Source organism: Dasypus novemcinctus, chromosome 4 (assembly GCF_030445035.2).
Source record: "Dasypus novemcinctus isolate mDasNov1 chromosome 4, mDasNov1.1.hap2, whole genome shotgun sequence".
In the NCBI taxonomy this organism is placed as follows: domain Eukaryota; kingdom Metazoa; phylum Chordata; class Mammalia; order Cingulata; family Dasypodidae; genus Dasypus; species Dasypus novemcinctus.
In genome coordinates this window covers 59,137,904-59,161,854 of record NC_080676.1, presented here as the reverse complement: position 1 = coordinate 59,161,854, position 23,951 = coordinate 59,137,904, and the positions used below count along the sequence as shown (strand labels likewise).

Here is a 23,951-nt window from a genome sequence, read left to right as displayed (position 1 = left end):
TGCCCCCCACGCCCTCCTCCCAGGAGTGGCCTCCGCGACAGCCAGACCTCCCTTCCCTCGGGCCTCACCCCTCTCCACCGCCGCCCTCCCTCCACCTCTGCACACATCCCCAGGCCAGGTTCAAGTGCACCTCCCTGGGGGGGGGGGGGGGAGTCCGGAGGAAGGGAGGGGATGGGGCAGCCCGAGGGTCTCAGTTCCGAGCGTCCCCCGTCCCCACCTCTCCCACGTCCACGATGCCCCTCTGAGTGCCCCCAGCTTTCCTTTTCACTCCCGGCGACGCAGACAGAGCTTCCGAGGCCCGACGCAGCCGCTCGCCCCTTCCGAGGAGCAGAGGGCGGCGCTCCAGAGCGAGCAGTTGGGCCCGAAGAGCTGGCTTCAGGCAGCTCTGGAGCCCCCGAGTCCAGGCCCGTGCCCCGGCGTCCCCGGCCCCTCCCGCCCCGACGAGGAGAGTCGCGGGCCGAACCGGCCCCTCCACGTGCCGGCGGACCCGCCCCCGCGGCCGCGCGGGCCCCGCACAGCCCCGGGCGTCGGCGCGGAGGGGACGCGGGCTCGCGGGGCCCCAGCGCCCCCTGCCGCCTCTCCCGAGCCGGGAAGGCGGCCCCGAAGCAGACCCCGGCGGGGCTGGGCCGGCCCCTCCGGACAGGCCGGCGGGCGGAGCCGCGCAGAGGACCCCGCCCCCGGCCCGCCCGCCTGGGAGGGGACGGGAGCCCGAGGCCGCGCCTGCGGCGCCCGCCGGGGGCCCGCCGCACTCTGCGCTCGGCCGCCCCGGCTGCGGGGACGGAGCGGCTGCCGGCGCGGGCTCTGCGGGCCGGGAGCCGAGTGCGCACCACAGCCGGAGCCGCAGCGGGAGGCGGGAGGGCAGAGCGCGGAGATGGCGGCGGCGGTGGCCGCGGCGGCGGAGGAAGGGATGGAGCCGCGGGCGCTGCAGTACGAGCAGACTCTGGTAAGTGGAGCCAAGCCGAGCCCTAAGGAGTGCACTCCGGGACCGCTGCTCCAGGTTTCCTTTGGAAGCGCGAGGAGCGGGGCCTACCCTAACCCCACCCCAGCCTTCCGAGATGGGGAAACTGAGGCTAGGGGGCCTGAGAGGCCGGAGGGTCAAAGGGGGGGAAAGCCGCATGCAGGCTAGGGGCCTGCAGAGGTCAAGGACACCAGGTGCTTGTCCCAGGTGTCCTTTCCTTTACCCCCAACACACACACGTTTTCCTTGCTCCTTCCCCTCACCACCTGGGCCCAACCCTCCCACCGTTGACTCTCCCCACACTCCTCTAGCGCCACCATTCAAGACTTTTGCCTTTGTGCCCACTACGTGCGTGGCACTGTGCTAGGCATGGAGACAAGGTGTAGAAAGATAAGACCCAAACCCAGTCTCAGCCCTACCCCCGCATGCTCTCACCCCAGCATTGCCTTAGGTCCATTCTTTGCAGAAAGGTGGCCTCACCACCCTCAAGAACAGGAGCTTGGAGAGGACAGTCATGCAAGAATGGGTGTGGGGATTGGGACCTTTGTCCATGCTCTCCAAGGACAATGGCTCTCCAGCCCCCACCCACCCCAGGGGTTGCCCTTGACCTCATTAGAAGCAGGGGTCCTGGGGTTCTGAGCTGACTCACAGCCAGCACTATCGCTTAGTTTTTGAGAAGCCATTTACCCCTTCTCGTGTCACTGGGATAAGGGATCCAAGCTCCAGGGAAGGGAATGGACCCTGTGGCTCTTTTTCACCAGGAAAGTGGCAGGGAGGAAGGGGCCTGGAGGTACCTAGTGACTAGAGTGGCTGGATGAAACAAGGATGACAGGGAGAGAAGGCGGTGGCGAGGGATTCAGGTAGTAGGACAAGCTGTTGGGATGGGGTAGGAGGTTTCGGGCCATCTGCACAGGCTGAGGATAAGGGCATTGGTCAAGGAAGCTCCAAAATGGTGTTTGTCAGTCCTTTGCGGGAGCCACATCTCCACCTCCTCTGCCTCCATCCCTATCTCTGGAATGAGCTCTCAGGGTCAAGCTCTCTCTGTGCTCCAGCCTCCCCCCACCCCATTCCCCCTCTGATCCCTTTGTCTTTCGAACACCCTCACCTCCCCCTCCTACCCTGTGTCTGCTTCTTTATACTCTGCTTTCCTTCTCTCTTTTATCCTCTCTACTTCTTCCTTTCTCATGCCTCCTTTCTCTTCTCAGTTCTTTCCCCTTGCTTCTCTTTTCTCTTTTTCCCTCTTTCTCCTTAACTCCCTCTTCTCTCTCTGCTTCTCCTGCCTCTCCTCTCTATCTCTTACCCTCTCTCTGTCTCTATTTTTCCCTCCCTCTCCCCCCCCCCCCCAGCCCCAACAGGAGCCCTTTGTGTCCTGAAGCTCCGCGGGTGGCAGCCGGAATCTACTCCTCCCCACCCCCTAACTACGCCCATCTTGGCAGGTCTAGCCATGGCTCAGCGACTCTCCCCCACCCCATTCCCCATCTCCCCAGCATCCAGGCACAGCCCAGCCCCAGCCGTCAGCAGCCTCTGGTGTCCCCCCACCCGCTGCTGGACTCAGAGCAGCTCCAGAGTGGGGCTCAGGCCACCAAGCACTCCCCGCTCATCCCAAGAGTCAGGCTCTCCACTCCAGCAGGGCCAGCAAGCTGTTGGGGAGGGCTGAAGTGGGGAAAGGGGACAAGGGGATTATGGTGGGTGGGAGGTGGTGCAGCTGAGTCAGTCACAGGCGGGAGGCCCAGCAGGAACGTGATAAGGATTGAGGCCCCGCCTATTCCCAGGCCCAACTCTGAGCTGCCCCAGCTGCCCTTACCATCCCTTATTCTCTGACCTTCCCTCCTCCCACTTCCAGACTTTCCTCTTCTGGGCCTTCCTTCCCACTTCTGCTCAGTCCCTCCACCCCTGTCCAGGCTTGTGAGAAGACAACTGATTATTCTACCACCCCCAGAGCTGTGTCCCTGTACCTTGGCTGTCCCCATCATTCAGGCCAGGACAGCCCCCAAAGTCTGCAATGTGTATTGTTACCTCCCCGGAGCCGGAGTGGGAACCGTGGGTTCAAGAGGGGGGTATGCCATGCGGGGCTGGGAGAAGGAAGCTGAGGCCCCAGGAGCCCTCTCTGCACCCCTCTTGGCTCACTTCTGCTAATGCCCCAACTTCCCTGTTATTCCAGATGTATGGCCGGTATACACAGGACCTTGGGGCCTTTGCCAAAGAGGAAGCAGCTCGGATCCGCCTGGGAGGGCCTGAGCCCTGGAGGAGCCCCCCATCCCCTCGGGCTCCCCCAGAGCTCCTGGAATATGGACAGAACCGTTGCGCCCGATGCCGCAGTGAGACCTGGGTTGGGGCGAGGGACCTGGCTGTGCTGTGGTGCTGAGGGAGCCAGAGCCCATTAGAACCGCCCGTGGGCAGGGTTGGGTAGCAGGGCTAGGGCCGCCTCGGTGCCAGCTTCCCATTCCTGCTCCCCAGTCTGTTCCGTACGCTGCCACAAGTTCCTAGTGTCCAGGGTCGGTGAAGACTGGATCTTCCTGGTGCTGCTGGGCCTCCTCATGGCATTGGTCAGCTGGGCTATGGACTATGCCATCGCAGCCTGTCTGCAGGGTGAGGACAGGCCTGGCAGGGGGAGGCGCCGGGAAGAACTGACCTGCGTCCTCCATGTCACACTTGGCTGGGTGTCTCGGCTACTTGGCCACTTACCACGTCTCCCAGCGAGCCTGACCACCCCATCTTTGGGCATAATCACGGCCACTTCCATAGACCACAAGTTCTTGCCTCCCCTCTGCAACTAACCCTCTTACCTCTAGTGGTCTTTGTCCCAATGCATGCCCTCTAGGCCCCCTCCCTAGCCCCTGTGTCTGGGCTCTGTGTGACATTCCCCGGGACTTGTATCCGTATGTCCCAGGGGCCGGGCGGGGATTGGGCATGCGCATTGGGGGTCCAGCAGCATGGTCCTCTGCCCACAGCTCAGCAGTGGATGTCCCGGGGCTTAGACACCAACCTCTTGCTGCAGTACTTGGCCTGGGTCACCTACCCCATCGTCCTCATCACTTTCTCAGCGGGATTCACGCAGATCCTAGCTCCTCAGGCTGTCGGTATAACAGGAGAGAACGGGGAAAGCAGGGGTGGGGCCTCCTGTAAAGGGCACATCAGATGACTCTCCCGGAATGTGACCTCTCCAGGGTCTGGCATCCCCGAGATGAAGACCATCTTACGGGGAGTGGTGCTGAAGGAATACCTCACCCTCAAGACCTTTGTGGCTAAGGTCATCGGTCTGACCTGTGCCCTGGGCAGTGGGATGCCACTTGGCAAAGAGGTGACTGCAGGCTAGGGGATGAAAGAGTGGAGGAAGAGGCCAGCCAAGGTCAGGGTTGGCCGCTTCCCTCCTTACCACCTGCCCCCACCCTCCAGGGCCCTTTTGTGCATATCGCAAGCATGTGTGCCGCACTGCTCAGCAAATTCCTCTCCCTCTTTGGGGGCATCTATGAGGTAAAGGGAACCCTTGGGGAAAGAGAGGGAAGGGGTGCGCTGCTGGGCCGTGGTTAGCTCCCACTTGCTGCCACTCTCCCCAGAATGAATCCAGGAACACAGAGATGCTGGCAGCCGCCTGTGCAGTAGGTGTGGGCTGCTGCTTCGCGGCGCCCATTGGAGGTAGGCGGGCTCCTCGGTCATTCCAGCACCTGGGTCCTGGGTCCTCAGCCCGGGCCCAGGCTGCAAGTAGGGCTCTTCCCTGCCCGTCGCAGGCGTCCTGTTCAGCATTGAGGTCACCTCTACCTTCTTTGCTGTGCGGAACTACTGGCGAGGCTTCTTTGCCGCCACCTTCAGTGCCTTCATCTTCCGGGTCTTGGCCGTGTGGAACCGTGATGAGGGTATGATGGGGGGGGTCACCCAGCGAGCCTTGGAGGTGATGGGGGGCAGGGAGCGGTGTGCAGAGCCAAGAATTGCTTCCCTCTGCTGCTCTGCTTTCCCTTCAGAGACCATTACTGCTCTCTTCAAAACCCGATTCCGGCTCGACTTCCCCTTTGACCTGCAGGAGCTGCCAGCCTTTGCTGTCATTGGGTGAGGAGCTGAAAGGGATGGGATGTGTCAGAGAGGAGGGAGCTTTCCATGAGAAGACCCCGTTTACCCTGTGCTCCTTTCCTCTGCCCCCAGTATTGCTAGCGGCTTTGGGGGAGCCCTCTTTGTCTACCTGAACCGGAAGATTGTCCAGGTGATGCGGAAGCAGAAAACCATCAACCGCTTCCTCATGAAGAAGTGAGTTGGCTCCAGGCTCCTCTCTAGGCTGCTTGGGATGGGTGAGGGTCACAGTGGGGCAGGAGGACAGTGATAAGTGGGATGGCCAATAGTGGTCTAGCGCAACACAGGTGCCCCACTGAGGAAATCAGCCAGTAGCGTTTTCCAGGCTGACTGAGCATTTTGACTTTTGTATGAATGATTAGGAAATTGGCACTTTTGAATTTTTATTCAGGAGCAAGGGGCATTTTGGATCAAAGATCCTTAGCCCCCTGGACTGGCTCAGGTAGCAATGCGTCCTGGAGAGTGTTTGAGCCTCGGTTCCCACCCCTGCCCCATGAACGTGGGCATGGATGAGATGGATCTTTATTTCCCATTCCCCTTTCCAGCTCTGCCGGTTGCACAGCAATCCCAGTTGTGACCCTGAGAATTGGGGGGGGAGGGGGCAGCAAAGACATGACTTCCCTTGGGACTAATGTCCTTCAGGAGAGGGCAGCCAGCTGAACTTGCTCCTATGGCACTTCTGGTCAACTGCCATGAGTGACCCCAGTTGTCGCCAACACTGACCTTCAGTCTAAGTCAACACAGAGGAACAGAAGGAGGCAGAAACTTCTCCACACCCCGACACAATGAGGCCTTCAGTTGGAGCTGGGGGCGGGGGGCGGGTCATGGCTCCGAGGTGTCCCGGAGGGGGCTGGGAGGATGGATTTTCTGCTGCTGCTGCTGCCCACTTAGGGAGCCGGGAGCCCACCAAAAGACCTTTAAGTCATACGCCTGGCTCTTACAATAACCCCAGGCGGCCATCACCTTCGGAGCTATATCGTGAGCAGCACACAGGACCTTCTCTCAGCACTATGTGCTTTCCCGTAAGAGCCAAGGCTCAGCTCTGACTTCAGCCCCAGGGTACGTGAGGGCACCCCGCTTCGCCAGGCCACAGTGGGTACACCGCCCGCATTTGATGCTGTGAAACCTACACCTCTAGACGCCTGCTCTTCCCGGCCCTCGTGACCCTGCTCATCTCCACGCTGACCTTCCCCCCCGGCTTTGGACAGTTCATGGCTGGCCAGGTAACCCCGGGCATAATAGGAACTTGTGTTTTCCCTTGAGTCACATCCTTCTAAACCCAGCAGCCCCGCATTCCCCTGGACCCCTGTCGGCCCCTTCCCTTCATCCTGTCTGTTCCCCAGCCTGAGGCACCCCATTCACCTGCAGCTCTCCCAGAAAGAGACGCTGGTCACCCTGTTTGACAACCGGACGTGGGTCCGCCAGGGCCTGGTGGAGGAGCTGGAGCCACCCGGCACCTCACAGGCCTGGAGCCCTCCGCGTGCCAACGTCTTCCTCACCCTGGTCGTCTTCATTCTCATGAAGGTGGGGTCCTTACGTGTGCGTAGCTGACGCGTACGCAGGCTTCCCGGGCACCAGGCTCTGTTCTAACTGCTTCCCATGTATGAGCGCCTTTAAGCCTCGCAGCAATGCTGTGAGAAAGGTGCTGTTACTATCCCCATTTTAAAGAAGGGGGAAATGGAGACACCGAGAGGTTAAGTGACAGGCCCACAGTCACACAGCTTGGGAGTTGTGACTGCTCCAGGTCCTTCACCTCCTGGGGGGCCCAGGCACAGCTGGGGCGTTTGAGCCTGGCTTATGTTTGACCCTGGCTGATAAGCTGAGCCTGGCTGATAAGCGCGGTAGGTTCCCTCTGGGTAGAGCAGGGGGCCGGGTGGGACGGCTGCCTGGGTGAACCGCCCCCTGCCTGCAGTTCTGGATGTCTGCGCTGGCCACCACCATCCCCGTGCCCTGTGGGGCCTTCATGCCTGTCTTTGTCATTGGTGAGTTCAGCCTGTTCGCCCAGCCTGAGCCCTGGTCACCCCCTCTCTCCTGGGAGCGGGTTTCGGTCCAGCCTCAGCCCCACACCCCACCCCCGCAGCCTGTCCCCTGCACTGAGTGACCCGCTGGCCCCTCCCCACTCTCTGACCCTCTCTCTTCCTAGTGCCCCTACCCTCCCCCTCCACTACCTGTTTCTCTTCCCGCCCCCCTCCCTGAAGGAGCTGCATTTGGGCGTCTGGTGGGCGAAAGCATGGCTGCCTGGTTCCCAGACGGGATCCACACGGACAGCAGCACCTACCGGATTGTGCCTGGGGGCTACGCAGTGGTGGGTGAGTGCCCCGGGTCCAGGTCGGGGCTGCGCTGGAGGGCACCAGGCTTCCCCCCAGGTCCCACCGCAGGACTGTCCTCACAACCGCAGGGCCCTCTGCAGCACCTGCCCCCGGGTGGGGAGGTCCACCCCGGGCCTGAGCGCCCTGAGGAGACCGAGTGGCTGTCCCCAGGGGCGGCTGCGCTGGCGGGAGCGGTGACACACACAGTGTCCACGGCCGTGATTGTGTTCGAGCTCACGGGCCAGATTGCCCACATCCTGCCTGTCATGATCGCCGTCATCCTGGCCAATGCCGTCGCCCAGAGCCTGCAGCCCTCGCTCTACGACAGCATCATCCGCATCAAGAAGCTGCCCTACCTGCCCGAGCTGGGCTGGGGCCGCCACCAGTACGCAGGCCCGGGGCGGGCCGGGGCGGCGGGTGGGGAAGGGCGTCCTGGTGCCCGGCCCTCACACCCACCTCGTCAAGGCCCTGAGCCAGCGAGCCGGGAGGCCGGCACCTTCACCCCGCCCGTCCAAACTGCCCTTCACACCCCGGGAGCGGCGCCGGCCTCTCCCAGGCGGGAAGAAGGGTGGAGCCCTCCTTGGCCTTGACCCTGAGCCCGGTGCTCACGGGCTGTCTTCCTTATGGCCCTGGGAGGGAGGTGCTCCGAGCCCCCCTCCCCATACCGACCACAGACCGAGTGCCTGTCTCTGTCTCAGGCAGTACCGGGTGCGTGTGGAGGATATTATGGTGCGGGACGTTCCCCATGTGGCCCTCAGCTGCACCTTCCGGGACCTGCGGTTAGCACTGCACAGGACCAGGGGCCGCATGCTGGCCTTAGTGGAGTCTCCTGGTGAGGCCAGGAGAGGGACGGGGTGCTAGGGGCATCTCCCTGGGGTTGCTGTTCGGGAAGGAGGGAGTGGGTACAGGAACCCAGAGCTACTTTCCTTGGTTCCAAAGGAACAGACCAGCGTTCACCAGGCAGAGGTTTTCCTCTGGTGTGTGGCCTTTGTCCAGAGCCCCACTCTGGGTGTGAAAGAAGGCGAGGGAGGGTGGGTGGGCCTCGTGCCAGGCTCCTGAGTCCTCCCCGCCCTGCCCTGCCCACTCTCTCCAGAGTCCATGATTCTGCTGGGCTCCATCGAGCGCTCGCAGGTGGTGGCGTTGCTGGGGGCCCAGCTGAGCCCGGCCCGCCGCCGGCGATGCATGCAGGAGCGGCGAGCCGCCCAGGCCTCTCTACCGCCTGACCAGGAGAGTGCCCCCAGCCCTGAGACTTCCGTCCGCTTCCAGGTGAGGGGAAAAGGCCCCCGTGTACTACCTGAAGGCCGTGGTGCAGGCCGACTGGGAGGGCAGTGCAGCGGGTGGTCTCCACAGCCTCTCCGCGCAGGTGAACACAGAGGACTCGGGCTTCCCTGCAGCCCGCGGGGAGATGCACAAGCCCCTAAAGCCTGCTCTCAAGAGGGGACCCAGCAACACCATACACCTTGGGGAGAGTCCCACAGGTGAGCCTCCCTCCTGCTCACATCCCCCCTCCATCCCCTGTAGAGCCTGAGCCGAGCCACTGAGGTCCATTGAAGTCCTCGCCCAGTTCTTCTGCGGGAACACATCCCAGATGGGCCAGGGCCAGAGCCGGGACGCCCTCCACCCCATGCCGTCCTCACCTCCCCTGTCCCTCTCCCCAAAGATGACGTTGCCCCCTGGGGCCTTGTGTTTGGCCCACAGGGAATGCGGAGCCAGCGGGCATTGCCCTGAGGAGCCTCTTCTGTGGAAGTCCCCCTCCTGAGGCTGCTTCGGAGGTGAGCGGCTGGGCCCGCGCCTTCTGGCTTGCTCTCCCCCTGGCTCCCTCTCTGACTCCGAGACCACCTCTCTGAACCCCTCAGTGCCTGCCTGCACTCCCCCTGCTCCTCTGCACTCCCAGCTGTCAGCTCTGGCCTCTGGTGTCGCAGTATACCCTTCCTGGGCTCCACTTCCCCTAGCCACCCCCTCCCCATGACATCAACTCCTCTTCTCTCTGGTTTGGCTCTAACAAAGTTGGAGAAGTCAGAAACATGTGACAAGCGCAAGCTGAAGCGGGTCCGGATCTCCCTGGCGGTAAGTGCTCCCTTTCTCCCTGCAGTCCAGGAGCACTAGGCAGGGAGGATCAGGGTCTAGGCCAGGGAACCCTGTCCAGAGCCAGGGATACACCACCTCCCCCAGCCTCTAGCTGTCTACCGCCCTCCCTCTCTCCTAGAGCGACTCAGACCTGGAAGGCGAGATGACCCCCGAGGAGGTAAGGTGCACCAGGACTCTGGATCCTGCTTCTTCCTGGGTGTGTTTAGCCATCGTCTTGGCTGCTGTCCCCATAGGAGGTGCCATGGGGTAGGAAAACGGGCAGGCCAGCTTGCAGGTCTGTGCGAACAGCTGTTGTCACCATCCCCCTAACCCTCCCGGTCGCTTTCCCTCAGATTCTAGAGTGGGAGGAGCAACAACTGGATGAACCTGTCAACTTCAGTGATTGTAAAATTGACCCTGCCCCCTTCCAGCTGGTGGAGCGGACCTCTTTGCACAAGGTAGGGCCAGCAGCCCAGGCCTAGCCTGGACTCTCAGGAGGACAGGGTCGGGACCTAGGTCCCCACACTAGTATGGACTCAAGCCAGTGGGGAAAGAGAGGGGAACAGAGAGTGGGCTCTGTGCTGAGATGTTTTTTAGCCACTTACTTCAAGAATAGCTATGACAATGAGAGCCCGGGAATCGGAGCCCCTTAGCCCCTTCCTGCCCAACAGTGGGGCCAGGCATCATTTTCCCTCTGCTCAGCCCTGCCCCCAGGGAACTCTGGACCAAAGCTACAACAAAGACAGGGCTTGAGCTGGGTGGATGCCAGAAGACTGGGCCAGGGTCAGAGCTAGGCAGGAGGCTGCCAGAGCCCAAGAAGGCTGATACACCCACACTGCAAAAAATGGGTAAGAAATAGGCGGGATAAGGGAATTTTATAAACAAGCTGACCAACTGCCAAGTAGGCGTGGGGACACTGCAGAGAAGAGATAAACAAAGATGAGAGATGCTCAGCGGGGACTCGGGATGTCAGACCCCAGAAAGTCTGACTTAAGGTGGACCAAAGGAAAGCTGGGAAAGGACATAGGAAGAGCTCAGCAGAGAGCCGAGCGACCTTTCCAGCTGAGGCCACAGAGATGGGGATAGAAACAGTCCAGACAGGTGGAGTGTGGGGCTCTGTAGGGCTGCTTCAGGGGCCCTGAGGATGGGGCGGCCAGCATCACTGGGCAACTTCCAGCTTCCAAGTGGAGGCAGAGAACGCAGGCACACCCAGTGGGCTGGTAGGACAGTTCCTGGGACCAGCAAAAGGCAATGGGTGTTTTACCTAAATGCAGACCTCTGAGGCATGGGGGTGGAGAGTGGGCCCCAGTGGGGGGTGGGGGGCTGCAGCAGTGGGTGAACACTCCAAGGCCTGCAGCTCAGGCTTCTAACTTCTGCCCCATGGCAGACACAAGCTGTGCCTAAGAGCCAGCAGAACAAGGGGCCAAGGCAGGAAGGACAGAACAAAAGAGAAACAAAAAAAGCAAAAGGTAATAAAAGAACTTTTAAGCCTCTGGGTAAAGACTTCACATCAAAGATTTGGTCACTGCAGTGCAGTTGCAAGAAAGAAGGAGATAGGCCTGAGAATAAAATGTAGGGCTTTTACTTCCAGCCTTTCTTCCTGGGACCTCTAAAATTTTCCACAGTGATGATAATGATGGCAATGCTGCTGCTACTAACGTTTTTTGAGTGCTTACTGTGTGCCAGGCACTGCTAAGCTCTTCACATGTTTAATTCAATCTTCACACCCACACTGTAAGAAACTGTGATATTCCAATTTTTACAGAGAAGGAAATTGAGATTCAGAAAGGTTAAGCAAGCTGCCCAAGATGGCACAAATAAGAAGTGGCAGAATCAGGCCTGGAATCCAAGATGAACTGACTCCAAAGCCTCTAGTTCTAACCATTTGAGGACATGGGGAAACTGAGGCATACTGTGAGGCGGTCATTTGCCCACATCAGAACAATGGAGTCAAGTCCAGAGCCCAGATTTCCTGGCTCTGATCCCAGGATTCTCTCAGAAGACCACGTTGTCCCTCTCCTTGTCAATTCATTGTTCCGAAGCCCAAAAAGTACAGGCCCACTAATGGGCTCCCTGGTGTCTAATTAAATTAAAAAGAAAAGAACAAAGTAGGTGTTTGTTACAAACTTAAAATTCAAGGGAAGAAGAGAGCCTTTGAAGAACCAACTAACAAAACTACAAAGAACTGGAAATGATAAGAACATTAAAAAACTAGAACTCAAAATATCCTTGCTGAGGAATCAATAAGTGTAGACCAATTAAGTACAGGAGGGAAACTGTCAAAGCAGAGAGAGAGTACAATGGAGACCAGGAACCTGTGCAACTGGGGGTCACCATACCAGCTAAGTACTTCATTCAGAAGCCACCTGCAGAGAAACGGGGGGGTTGGGAGGGGTGGCTAAGAATGCCAGTGCTTGGGCCAAACTGGCCAAGCCCAAATCTTGGCTCTGCCACATCAGCCTGCTGTATGCCCTTGGCAAATTTCTTAGCCTCTCTGTGCTTCACTTTCCTTAGCTGTAAAGTAGGGATAATAAAAGTCCCTGCTTCATAGGATTTTCTGAGAATTAAGAGTTAATACACAGAGAGCACTTCAAACAGGGCCTGGCCCATAATTTAGGAATTATTGTTCTTACTACTACCACTGCTACTTATACAGAGAGAACAATGGGGGATTATAAGTAAGAAATTATCCCAGCCCTCAAGGAATTTAGTTCCTTAAGGAAGACAGACATATAAACCAACAATTATACTCCCTTGTGATACAACCTCTAGTAGAGACATGTGCACAATACAGAGGGAGCACAAAGGAGAGGGCAGCTCTCAGCTTGGAGATTGAAATAGGCTTCCAAAAGATGACGACTTCTTTTAATGAGGGGATTGAAAGATTAGTGGGACTTTAAAAGATGGTATCATGGGGGAAGGGCTGAAGGTGTCGAAAAAATGGATGTTTTCAGAAATGGATGAGTCCTTGACACTGGAAGCTGGTGTACATGGCAGAATCTGAGGCTGGAAGGACAGGCTGGGGTGGGCTTGGGAAGGGCCTCTTAGGCCATTTGAGGGAGTCTGGGCTCTTAACTCCCATTTGAGAAAGGGCGCTAGGCTGGCAGAGCCAGGCTGGAGGGAAGGGAGGCAGAAAGCAGGAGCACACTTTAGGGCTTTGCAGACCCCAGTCCTGACGAGGGGAGGAGGCCAGGAGGCAGGGGGGATGGCGAGGCTGTTCAGGGAGATTTGAGTCTTAGTGACTGCTGGGGACAGTGGTTTGCAAACCTACAAGGCTAATATAACCAGCCAGATTATATAACCTCTGATTAGCGTTGCAGGGGAAAAAAGAAAAGAAAATCCAGAGGAGCCATTTAACAGGATCCTTAGAATAATGATAAGAAAGGGATTATTTGACCGTAAGACAAGGCTTAGGGATTATTAAAACAGGAAATCTTATAATAAACAAGTATCCCTGAAAGTCAGACCACTGAATTAAAGCTAACTTGTAGCAGTAGGATTCAAGTTAGATATGAGAAAGAACTTGCTAACCACAAGATAAGGAAAATATCTTGAAGACGCATAGGAGAGTTTCTCCTAATACTGTTTGAACTTCTGGCCCCTTTCATGAGTACTGTCATGCCTTATATGGGGCAAGGTAGGAAAATTCTGGAAGTTCCTAAAGCTAAAATTTAGCAGCTACATAAAATTTTTTAAAGTGTTAAGACAATTAAAATGAATTCTGAGTGATTTGATATTCAAGAAGCTAGGTTATGAACGCCCATTTTGATTCAAATGTTAAGCCAAGAGGCTTACAAGTAAATTCAGAACAATGAGATAAATGATAGGCCGAAAATTCCAGGAACTGCTGAGTCAGGAAGAGTGTTTTTCAAGACGTCTGGCTCAAGAAAATCTACTTAAAGCACAAGGAGAACTGGCTGACAATTTCTGAACCCTTGGTGATTACATTTGCTTGGGGGTCGGCCCAAAGCAAGAAAAACACAAGGGGGAAGCAGTTTTACAGGGGTGACTTGCCCTGATGGACTGCAGCTGAGTCTCAATAGGACATGGGATCCACTTGAGCCCCGGAAAGGGCGAATAGGTCTGAAAGATTTAAAGTGCTTGATTGGGATATTGGAGTAAACATGAAGATGTACCAAAACTGGCCAGCCAGCTAATGAGGACAAATCAGCTGCTAGAAGGCAGAGGCATGAAATTCAGGGCCCAGGGCCCCTGGCAGGGGGTGGTTTGGGAGGGTGGAACCACCATGCCTCCCTGAGTATGGCCATGCCTAATCAGACATCTGCATACGGAGTCTAGGGCTGTGCCTCCTCCCTCTAGCTATAGTGTCCTGGTGACCCTCATGCTGCTGTGTCTGTAGAATGAGTACAATGCCTGCTTCTCAGGACAGTTCTGAAACGGAGCAATAATGTAAGGAAGACCTAACATGATACCTGGCCAATCATTGGATGTCGTATTTGAACAGTTGGTCTCTCCTACATCCTTTTCACATGGGACTAAGAAATCTTCCTCTGTCCCAATTCCCCATCAACATAAATAGCATAAGGGTTTTGACTATTGCTTCTGAAGCGTGGTCCCAGGAACATTATTATTTTCCCTCTGGTGGCCCTGTCCCTCCCCACCCCCTGCTCCTAGGCCCCTTTGGCCTGTAGTTTAAATCTCTGTCCCCTCTTACATTAAGCCCAAGGTGTCTTCTCCCCATCCCACAGACTCACACCATCTTCTCACTGCTGGGAGTGGACCATGCTTACGTCACTAGTATTGGCAGACTCATTGGAATTGTCACCCTCAAGGAGGTGAGAACACTGGCCACCAAAGCCAGCTCTACTTCCTGGGACAGGGATGCTTCTATCCAGCTCGCCTGGGGAAGTGCTGGGGAAGAGTCCGAGCCCAGACCTCTGACCCTCTCACCTTTCCAGCTCCGGAAGGCGATCGAGGGCTCTGTCACAGCACAAGGCGTCAAAGTCCGGCCCCCCCTCGCCAGTTTCCGCGACAGCGCCACCAGCAGCAGTGACACAGAGACCACCGAGGTGCATGCACTCTGGGGGCCCCGCTCCCGCCACGGCCTCCCCCGGGAGGGCAGCCCTTCTGACAGTGATGACAAGTGCCAGTGAATCCCTCGATGGATGGCCTGGGACGGTGGCTGTCAGCCCAGATCCTGCAGCACTCATGTTCCTTCTGCCTTGGGAAAGTGGGAGGCACCTGCAGCCGGAGGTGCCGGCTTCTCCCAGCCATCCTCCCTGGAATCTGAACCAGCACCCACCTGCAACAGGTTTTCCAAGGGCAGAAAGATCAGCACTACCCTGGCAGGATGGGACTGGGTCACTTGTCCCGATCCCCCTTTGAGGGGAAAAGGTTCTGCAATGGGTTTATACTGGAATCTCCAATGACCAGATGTATATAGAGACTTACAAAGATTTTTATATTAATTTAATAAAACAAATTCTTAAATAGAACAAAATAAACACCTAATGAGCCACTTATATAGAGAATGCCTGTGCCCACTGGGTCTTGTTCTTGCCTTGAGCCCTCTTACCTCCCACACTCCCCACAGCCATAAATCTAGAGCCCAGTGTCCTCGGAAGGTAGGATTTGCTTGACGCCTCCACCGCTTGGTCATTAAAACCCTAGCTGGGACAGGGTCCCCCAGGACTGCAGATTTGGCTTCCTGTCAGCCAAGAAAGGCACTACCTTTCCTCCCCAAGGAGAGACACTCCTGCCTGTCACCCATTGGCACAATTCCTGCCCTGCGCAGGCAGCAGCTGACAACAGCCCAGCCACCCCTGTGGCACCCTGTGGCCCCCTTTGGAAGAACAACCAGAGCTCTCCCTTCCAACTCTACCCCAGAAAGAATTCGGGCGAATGGGGCTGTAAGCTGCCAGGAGCCCGCCCTCATATCCTGCAGCCCAGGCCCCGTTAGTGGGGCCAGGAACAGGGCAGAGGGTACTTGCTTTGATCACTCCAGTACCTCCCAGAGAAGGCCTGGCTGAAAGAACAGACCAAAAACCCTCTTTAGGAAAAAAGAAGATTTAGAGACGATGGAGAAGTGAAACACAGCACGAGCCCAGCTGGGCAAGCTTGATCCGTAGGCTCTGGGAGGGCAGAAGCCAGGCCCCTGGGGGGGGGGGGTGACTCTGTCAAGCACTGCACATGGACTTGGAGGTGAGGAGAGAAGCGAAGAAGAGGCGTGGGGAGGGTGGAAAGGGAGGCCAGGCTCCCTCCCCCACCACCCAGTCACAGCAGCCCCCTTCAGGGTTCACATGGTCCTAGGAGGAAATGTGCGTGACTTTTTTGATTTAAGAACATGAACATCACTGTCGGTCACAGCTGTAGCCATGCCCCAGGGGCCCCGGGCAACCCCCGGCAAACCCCAGGAGTGGGGGCAGGACATGCGCCCCCAGCCCGGACCCTGCCTCCTCTCCAAACACTTTCATGCAAACACACAACGGAAGAGTGAGTGCTGCCAGGAGCCCACGAGGCTGCGGAGCTCTCCTGGAAGCCTCGTGCCCGCACTCAGGCACAGGGGCTCTGCCCCCGGCAGCAGCCAGGGAGCACATGCCACCACCAGGCAGGATTTGCGTCACTGTTCCTCCGGCTCCGCCTCATCCTCATCTAAGGACACCACCCCGGAGGAGGCCATGTCGGATTCTTGCCGCTGCTGTTCCCAGCTGCCCGCTGGTGGCAGGCAGAGTGGCTGGCAGTCCTTGCAGGGGGCTGGCTCCTCCTCGGCAGGGGAAAGGCAGGACTCAGTGAGGGGTGAACTGTAGAGCGAGTCCTGGGCCTCCAATGGGCCCAGGCCGCGGAAGGCACTTTCCCGGCTGGGGGGCAGTTTGGCGAGGAGCAGCTCATCGCCCAGCAGCTGGGAGGCCAGGCGGGCCGGGGAGCCCAGCAACCCATCCTCCAGGCTGCACAGACTAGAGCACAGGGTATCTGGGGACACGGTCTGTGAGCAGTCGCTCTCAGGCTCCACAGAGCCCTGGCGCGTGGGCCGGGAGAAGCGCCGGCTGGTGAAGAGGTCCTGGAGGTGGGGCCCCAGGGGTAGCTGCCCAGCCATGTCTGTGGGGGAGAGAAAAGAAGTCAGCTCTGCTGGCCCTGTTGCCATTGGCCAACCTGGAAGCTGCAACCTCCCCTCCTTCCCCACCCCTTCCCAACTCTACAGAGCCCTGGGGGCAGGGGGAGGGGTGAGGTGGTGGATAGGAGCACTTCATCTCTCAATGCCTCAGTTTCCTTCATGGAGGATTAGGGATTCTATAGTACCTACCTTACAGGGTTGCTGCAAGAGAGTCAGGATCAAGAGGTGACTGCTAAAGGGTGTGGAGTTTTTCTTTTTGGAGTAATAAAAATTGTTCTAAAATTTTTTGTGGCAATGAATGCACAACACGGATTATACTAAAAGCCACTGATTATACACTTTGGGATAGATTGTATGGTATGTGAATATTATCACAATGAAACTGCTTTTAAAAAAACCAACACGAAAAAAATAACAAGGGAGTCAGGCACACAGTAAGCAATAAATGCAGGGCGACCACATATGGTTGTGCAGTCATTTGCTGCACAAGGGCAGCCTGTCCAAGGCAATGCGTGAGAGCTGAAATCCAGCCCACCCTCTGCTCACCAAGCAGCAATGGCCTGACATGGGGTTGTGCCTGCCCAGAGAAAGGGGCGTCTTTTTCTAATTTATCCAAAGATTCCACATGGGCTAGTAGCGGTCCTAGGTAAATGTTAGTTGTTATTGTTATCCCAGGGGTCGAAGCAGGCTTGGAACTCAATCAAACAAAAATCGCTTGTGGTTTAGGGTTCTGTCTTAGCCTCGGCATACAAATCAGCTCCCCCTGGACCACAGCAGCAGTCTCCAGTCAGCTCTAATGTACTGCCCACCTTGAAGAGCTTGTTAATTAACTGGAGGGGTGGGGGCAAATAGAGAGGCACTCTTCAAAGGCAAAGGGGGGAGAAGAAATTAAAAAGAAAAGAAAAACTAAAACAAACAAAAGCAAAGCGGGGAATGGAGACACGTGAGGCTTGGGCCCAGGAGCAGGGGGCTGTGCACAGCTGCACAGCCCCGCGGGGGTCCTCTCTGTAAGCACAGGCCCCGGGAAGGACCCACGGGCAGGGCTCTGCTGGAATGCAAGGACGCTGAGTGGGAGCCAGCTCTGCGGCCCCGTGGGCGGCCCAGGCCTAACAGGCTTTCCTGTTTGCCTGGGGCCCTCAGCCCTGTGGGGTATTCTGCTGCTGCACTGCGGCTCATCTGTCCTGCCACAGCCTCCCTCCAGGAGGGATGGCCAAGGGCACAGGCAGACCCTCCCAGAGACAAGATGCAAGCTGCAAAGAGAAGATACCAGTGAGGTCTCAGCAGGCTTTTTTTTGGAGGACAGGCAAGGTCCAACTGCAAGACAGGCAGAGAAGGCTCAGCACTTAGAGGAAAGGGAACTACTACGTTTTCAACTACTGTTTCCCCCTTCTTCAGTGTTTACAGCCTTCCTTCCCCTGGAATGTCAAGGAATGCCTGGACAGAGTCTGCTCCTCTCCTCTCCCCTTCCAAAGGCTGGGGGTACTCTGGCTGCAGCTCAGAATCACAGGGCCCATCAGGCAGTTCCACCCCAGCTGGCAGCACTAGCAAGGGCTGTCCTCTCACCTGTGTCAGTTCCCCCAGCAAAGTCTTCATCGTAGGAGTCATCAGTGGAGTCTTCACCATCTATTGAAGACCATGCCCGGAGCTTGGCTTCTGCAATGGCAAACTGCTCGGCCACTCCTGTGGGGACACAGGATTCATTAGCAGAGAAGGGGCTTAGCTTGGAGACAGGAGAGGGGTGTGGAAGGACTCCAACCCCCCCATCAGTCCCAGGAAATGAGAGAAAGCATCCAATGCCAAGCACGTGGCTGACTCCATTTCTGCCACCCACCTGCTGCAAAGCGAGCCTCCTGCTCGCCCTCACTGAGGTCCGAATAGGAGGAAAAGGCTGATTCCAGGGCAGTAGGTGAGTCGCTTGGCTTGCTCCAGCCCTTCCATTCGATGAGGTGAGCCACTCGGCCCTGGGCCATGGCAGTGGGCTTGGTCACGTGGTCCTTTACCACCTGGGAAATACCTGGAGGTGGGCAGAATGAAGAAGCCTGTAAGGGCACAGTCGGGGGGTGAGGGGGGCAACCTGGGCAGGGAAAGACAGGGTGGTAGTAGTAGGGTACCCATGTGCCTTTGGGTGGGAGGAGAGGGCCAAGATTCAGCTGGGAAAAGGAGGAAAAGGGAGATCCCAGCAAGAGCTCGCAGGATGCAGTCCCCAAAGGCATGTGCCAAAGGGCAGAGATAGGAGCAAGTGGCCCATGGCTTGGGAGCAGGGTGCATACCATGCAGGGACGATCTGGCCAGCGCAGCGATCTCCTGGATGGTTAGGGCTCTCCGGGACTTGGGCAGCATCGCGACTGTGTCTCCAACATTCACCTTGGGTGGCACCACCAGAAGGTCAGTGCCCTCTGACAACAGTGAGCTGCCCCCAACATGCCCATACCCCACCCTAGGTGTCACGAAGGGCGGGGAGCTGAGAAGAGCTGCCACGGCAGTACGTCGGAACCAACGGGTGCCAGGAAATGTAAGAGGCTACGTGAGGCCAGGGAACCATGTCTTCCCAGGGAGCCATGGGAACTTGGGCAGGCCTAAAGGAACAGAACTGCTACTAAGTCTCTACCTTCCCAGCTCCCAAGGGTTGGAAGTGAAGAAACGTGGAATGGGGCCTCTAAAAAGAGGTGAGAAAAGTGGAGGAGCAGGGTATGGCGTCCAAGACTTCCTCAAGCTCCTCTTTCCCGTCATTTCCTCCTCCTCCACAGTCTTCAGACCCACATTCTAGCTGTTTCTAGGCTGCCTACCAGGGCCCCCAACTCAGTCTGACCATATCAAACCCAGCACCTCCTCCCCACTCCTGGCCCTGCTTCCTGACCTCCCTACTTTGCATCACCTGCCATCCTCCCGTTCACCCTGTCTCCAAACCCCTAAGCTTTGCTTTCCCATATCTGTTGCTAAGATCTAATGATTCTGCCTCTGATGCGATCTTCATCCCCCCCCCACCCAAGGCCACAGCCCCTCCCCAAGCCCTCAGTGTCTCCTGCCCAGATTAGTACATGTGGTACCCAGCCTCCTCCCCACCCTTGCTACTTGCTCAGCCTAAATGTTGTGTTCACAACTGTGCACACTGTGAATGTACTTACCACCACCAAATTATATACTTGAAAGTGGTTAAATGATTAATTCTAGGTTGTATGTTACCAGAAAAAAAATTTAAAAAACACAAACAAGTATTGAACTATACAACAAAAAGTGTGAACACTAATGTAAACTATGGGTTATATTTAATAATAATAAAAGAATATGTGTGTTTATACACATACATACTCTCTCTCAGACTCTCTCTCCCTCTTCCCTTCTCTGCCTGGCTCATTCTCATCCTTCAGGTCTTGCCTAAAATATGCCCTCAGAGGAGCCCTCTTGACCCCGCTACCAGAGTTCGATCCACCCTCTGTCATCTCTAATAAATCACTACCCACTATCAATGGCCCCTGTTTGTGACCCTGAATCACAGTGTGTAATTATAGGTCTACTTTGTGTGTTTTCTTGTTTATTGTCGGTCTCCCTCACTGGTCCTTAGCTCATTGAGGAACTGGGTCTGTTTTGGTCACTGCCATACCCCAGTATTTAGCACAGTGCCTGATTCAGATAATCTCCAAACACACAAGCTGAATGTGAATGTGAGTGAGGTCAGGTATAAATGTAAACAAATACTTTTCCTGGAGTGCAACTGGTTACAGCATGTCCCAGGTTAAAATCCTTTCTGGGTTCCCCCACTGTCCAGTGAAGTTTTAAGTGCAGGCTTCACACTTCCCCCACTCTGGGAGACTCCTGCCTCCTTGCCAGCCAGCCTGGCACTGCCTGATCTCTGCTCAACAAAGCCCCAGTCTCCACCTTCCCTGACAGTGAGCAACCCTCCTGCTTCCAGGTAAAGGAATCCAGCTTTCCCTGGGGCTATGAACGCCATCCTTGCCTGAAACACTGTTTCCCACCATTTAAGGGCTGGCTCAAGTGCCACCTCCTAAGAATGCTTTCAGCCCCATTTTGTCTTGCTTCCTTGAGCACGCCCCCTCCCCCATCATAGCCCTAGTCTCTCTCCCTTGAGAGTTCCTGGTGGCAGGATCCGCAGCTGATTCACCTGGGTTCCTATTGCCACCTTGCACCTGGCTCAGTGCTCCTTGGGAGCCCCAGCACGTTTCTCTTAATGAATGACTGAAGTGGGAGGCGCACGCCCCGCCCCCACCCCATTGCCTAGCACTTTTCTGATTCACGTTCCCACCACCCGCCTCACCAATCTGTCCTCCACCTGCCCCTTGACCTCAGGCCCACCCTCTTTCCCTCCCCTTTAATACCTGGCTGGCAGGGCCCCAGGGTGGCGTTGGTAGCTTCCAGCCAGGCCTGGGGGTAGGAGCACCTGCTGGGTGTTTCCTGGCTCTGCTCTCCCTCCCTCCCCTGACTCCCCCCAGCCGCCGCCATCAGTGCCTGGTGCTTCGCGCAGCTGCGGCCCAAACCCAGCGAAAGGTGTATGTCTCCCTGGCAACCCATCACCATGCAACAGGGTCTCCCAGGATACGGCCCGGGATGCGCTGACGTCAACGCGGAAGGCGCGAGCTGGCCCGCCCGCCCGCTGGCGCGGCGCCGAGCCGAGCAGACCTGCGCGGGGGCGGTCTTGCGGCCGCCGGCCGGATAGCGCCTCCGCTCGCAGGAAAAGGGAGCCGGGAGCAGGCTGGCAAGGCGGGGGTGGGGGGAGACGGATCCCTTTCATATGGATGCGGTCCCCCTTCCCTCCCACCGCCACCACCACAGGGACCCAGCACCTCAGGCAAGTCCTGGCTGTCCACCGAGGAAGGGCGGGAGGACCGGCTCCAGCCTCGGAGGGTTCGAGCGGATCCCAAGGAGGACAGAGAGAGGCCCCGAGGAAGTTCAATCCACTCCACAGCCCACGCGGGGTCCGAGGCCACTGAGGGGTGGGGGAAAGGCTGTTCAGCTGGGCCTCCACTTCCGCCAGGATCCCCAGTTACGCCATATGATTTCTCCTCACTCCTTCCCCCCTTCCGACTATCAGGGACCACCTGGTGCTCTCCTCAGTTCTGAAAGCCCAGAGCCCACAGCCCTGACCTTCAGGACCCTGGGGCCATTTTGGGGTAGTCCACTGGCAACCTTCCTCCTCTGGATTTATTTTGCCATCAAAATCCCAAAGATGAAACCCAAACTTTGATAAATTCTGAGTCTTCTATTTTCTCAGCTTAACCATTCCTGCTAGAAAGCACACAGAATTCCTCCATCGCCACTATCATTATCCCTCTCCCCACCACCACCTTCAACCCTTGGCAGGCTCGCTCCCTTGGTTCTTTCTTTCCACCAGTCTCGGCTAGTATGCACCTCTTTACTCTTATTTTCCGACAAACCCATGATCTTTTCTGATTTCATCCCGGCCCCCTAAAAGCCTTTTCCTGATGCCTTCTCTGGACCCAGGTCCTATCCCTGCTTCAGCCTGGTTCCCAACATCCAAGCCAGAGTAATTTTCCTCTTGTTACCTAAACACCTTTCTCCTCAGCTTCCCATCACCTCCCAGATCACATCTAAGGTCCCTGGTCTCACCTCTGCGACTTGTCTGACAAGTCCATCGTCCTCCAGGCCCTTCACGCTGCCATAGAAACATTTTGCCCAGCACAGAAATCATAGGCATGCTGGCTGTGTTGATGCTGAGAACCAAAAGCCCAGAACTGCTCCAGGCTCAGCTCCCAGTTCTATTCCTGTTTTGGCTCCGGATGCTGAGCCAGTCCCCTCCCCACTTGGAACCTGTGCCTAATCACATAAGGAGAACCCTCCTGCTTCATGGTTTCGAGGAGATGGGGGTGCAAGGGGCCCAGATGAGCTCTCTGGGGCTCCAGGAGCTGAGGCCCATTCCCTGGACAGTGCCAACAGGCAGTGTACATCACAACTGACCTTTAGCTGGAGCAGTCGTCTCTGTCCCTGAGCCTCAGCCAGCTGGTGGTCCCCAGAAATGCTACCAACCAGAAGGAAGACAGGCAATTACAGGCCATCCCGGGCCCCTAGCTGCTACCTAATATGGGCCCTCAAGGCCAGTCCTAAGGTCAGCCAAACTACCCCCGACTGCAGGGGAGATGACTTCCTGAACTCCAAGCCTATACAGCGCTGGAAGGATCAGAGCAGCCTACAGCTTCTCAGCTTCAAAAGCCATAAAATAAGTTATTTTAGGACTACAAATCCCAGAATTCCTCATGGGAACCTAAGGGAAGTACAAATCTCAGCCGAAGTCTTAGTTCCAGAGAAACCACGCTAAGACCTGTTTGACCACTTGCCCTGAAGGCCCAGGACCCATTCCCAATCCAGCCTTCATCATCACAAAGTCCCTGTCTGGCCTGAGACTTGGAGAAACCCATGACCCTGAAGTAAAGTAGGCAGGCAGACCTCAGAGGCATAGGACTAAACCAGGCCCCAGCATGCACCACTCATGGGAACCAAGGCGTAAGTAGGGGTCAGCAGGTGGGGGAAAGAAAGCCTGATGGCCTCCCTCTGGGCTTCTTTTTCCCTCCACAGGGTAAGGTGATTTTAATCCAGGTCGGGGAAAGAAAAACAGTTTTAAGTTATCAGGCACTCACAGGGCCCCTGAAGCCGGGAATAAGTTGTAGGAAAAAACTGGTAGGTTGCTGGCCATCATTTGCTGCCTACCTCCTTACGGGGAGAAGGACACAGCTAGAAGGGGCAGGTTCCCAGCAGCGGGCCACTCCCAAGACAAGGAAAGAGGTATACGCAGAGGGGCGAGTGTGTGGGCAAGGCCAGTTGCCATGGGCTGGAAAGGGTGGGGGCAGCAGACTGAGCAGCCCTTCCCCAGGCTGTGCGCCTCTTGCCACCTTCAGCAGTGGGAATACGGGCGCTAAGCCACGAGTCTGCCCCCGTAAAGCCCAGAGCTGGCAGGCCCTGGGAGCCAACCGGAGTCGGCTTAGCCCCCTCCCCGATCACTCCCGCCCCCTCCTCCTGCCTGGCCCGCCTCCTCGGTGCAGGCTCCTCCCTCTCCCAGCACCGGCCCCTTCCTCAAGCCCCCACCCACCCTCGGCCCGCGCACCAAGTGGCCGCAGCCCGTCAACCCTAACCCGGGCCCGGTCTCCGCCTCTTACCCTGACCCGCCGGGCTCCGAGAGCCGATACAGCCCATGGCCAGGCGGCCAGGCACGCTAGCCCGCGCTGGGGGCCCGGGCCATCGCCTTCGGAGGGTCGGGCCGCGGCCGTTACCGGGGAGGGGAAAGGCCGGGAGAGGGGAGGGGGGTGGGAGCCGCGCGTCCGCCGCCGCTCCCGGGAGAGGGAACCGGGCCGGTGACGTAAGGGCGGGGTGTGGCCACCGCGTCACCACCCAATGCAGGCGGGGCGCAGCCGACGTCACGGCCGCGCAGGGGCGGCTTGGGGCCCCCGCCAGAAGAGGCTGATCTGCTCCCTGGACCCACTGCAGCGCGAACCTGAAGGCGGGGGAGGAGGGGATTC

General features: G+C 57.4%; 2 protein-coding genes across 6 annotated transcripts; one reads left to right on the top strand and one right to left on the bottom strand.

Annotated features, from left to right (window-relative positions):
- The first annotated feature begins 751 nt into the window (after positions 1 to 751).
- CLCN2 (chloride voltage-gated channel 2) lies at positions 752 to 14,887 on the top strand. Of its 2 annotated transcripts, XM_058295468.2 has the most exons (24): positions 752 to 943; positions 3,119 to 3,275; positions 3,415 to 3,546; positions 3,909 to 4,037; positions 4,125 to 4,258; positions 4,354 to 4,431; positions 4,515 to 4,593; positions 4,686 to 4,811; positions 4,917 to 5,001; positions 5,095 to 5,196; positions 6,158 to 6,242; positions 6,388 to 6,543; positions 6,932 to 7,001; positions 7,218 to 7,328; positions 7,500 to 7,713; positions 8,027 to 8,160; positions 8,422 to 8,594; positions 8,692 to 8,806; positions 9,027 to 9,100; positions 9,336 to 9,395; positions 9,535 to 9,573; positions 9,749 to 9,853; positions 14,105 to 14,191; positions 14,315 to 14,887. In XM_058295468.2, the coding sequence occupies exons 1-24, from the start codon at positions 872 to 874 to the stop codon at positions 14,507 to 14,509; spliced, it is 2,712 nt and encodes a 903-aa protein (XP_058151451.1). In that variant the 5' UTR covers positions 752 to 871; the 3' UTR covers positions 14,510 to 14,887. The 2 variants fall into 2 exon arrangements, with proteins under 2 accessions (XP_058151451.1, XP_058151452.1); XM_058295469.2 differs by lacking the exon at positions 6,932 to 7,001 and having other exon boundaries at positions 7,163 to 7,328.
- Positions 14,809 to 23,825, bottom strand: FAM131A (family with sequence similarity 131 member A). 4 transcript variants are annotated; one of them, XM_071214660.1, is made up of 7 exons: positions 23,592 to 23,806; positions 22,399 to 22,459; positions 21,267 to 21,409; positions 18,738 to 18,831; positions 18,299 to 18,481; positions 18,031 to 18,147; positions 14,809 to 16,451 (listed from the first exon to the last, which is right to left on the bottom strand). In XM_071214660.1, exons 4-7 carry the CDS (start codon positions 18,805 to 18,807, stop codon positions 15,976 to 15,978), a joined length of 846 nt encoding a protein of 281 aa, XP_071070761.1. In that variant the 5' UTR covers positions 18,808 to 18,831; positions 21,267 to 21,409; positions 22,399 to 22,459; positions 23,592 to 23,806; the 3' UTR covers positions 14,809 to 15,975. The 4 variants fall into 4 exon arrangements, with proteins under 4 accessions (XP_071070761.1, XP_058151455.1, XP_058151454.1 ...); XM_058295472.2 differs by lacking the exon at positions 22,399 to 22,459 and having other exon boundaries at positions 23,592 to 23,825; XM_058295471.2 differs by lacking the exons at positions 22,399 to 22,459; positions 23,592 to 23,806 and adding an exon at positions 22,051 to 22,208.
- Positions 23,826 to 23,951: the final 126 nt, after the last annotated feature.

What these genes read in the sequence shown, in the direction of transcription:
- CLCN2 (XM_058295468.2), top strand. Translation starts at nt 872, where the DNA reads ATGGCGGCGGCGGTGGCCGCGGCGGCGGAGGAAGGGATGGAGCCGCGG. An exon ending in GGATGCCACTTGGCAAAGAG is followed by an intron (nt 4,259 to 4,353) that starts GTGACTGCAGGC and finishes CCCACCCTCCAG; the next exon opens with GGCCCTTTTGTGCATATCGC. An exon ending in CCTTGGGGAGAGTCCCACAG is followed by an intron (nt 8,807 to 9,026) that starts GTGAGCCTCCCT and finishes TTTGGCCCACAG; the next exon opens with GGAATGCGGAGCCAGCGGGC.
- FAM131A (XM_058295471.2), bottom strand. Translation starts at nt 22,138, where the DNA reads ATGCCTATGATTTCTGTGCTGGGCAAAATGTTTCTATGGCAGCGTGAA. An exon ending in GGAGGCTCGCTTTGCAGCAG is followed by an intron (nt 18,148 to 18,298) that starts GTGGGTGGCAGA and finishes GTGTCCCCACAG; the next exon opens with GAGTGGCCGAGCAGTTTGCC. An exon ending in TGCTGGGGGAACTGACACAG is followed by an intron (nt 16,452 to 18,030) that starts GTGAGAGGACAG and finishes TCTCCCCCACAG; the next exon opens with ACATGGCTGGGCAGCTACCC.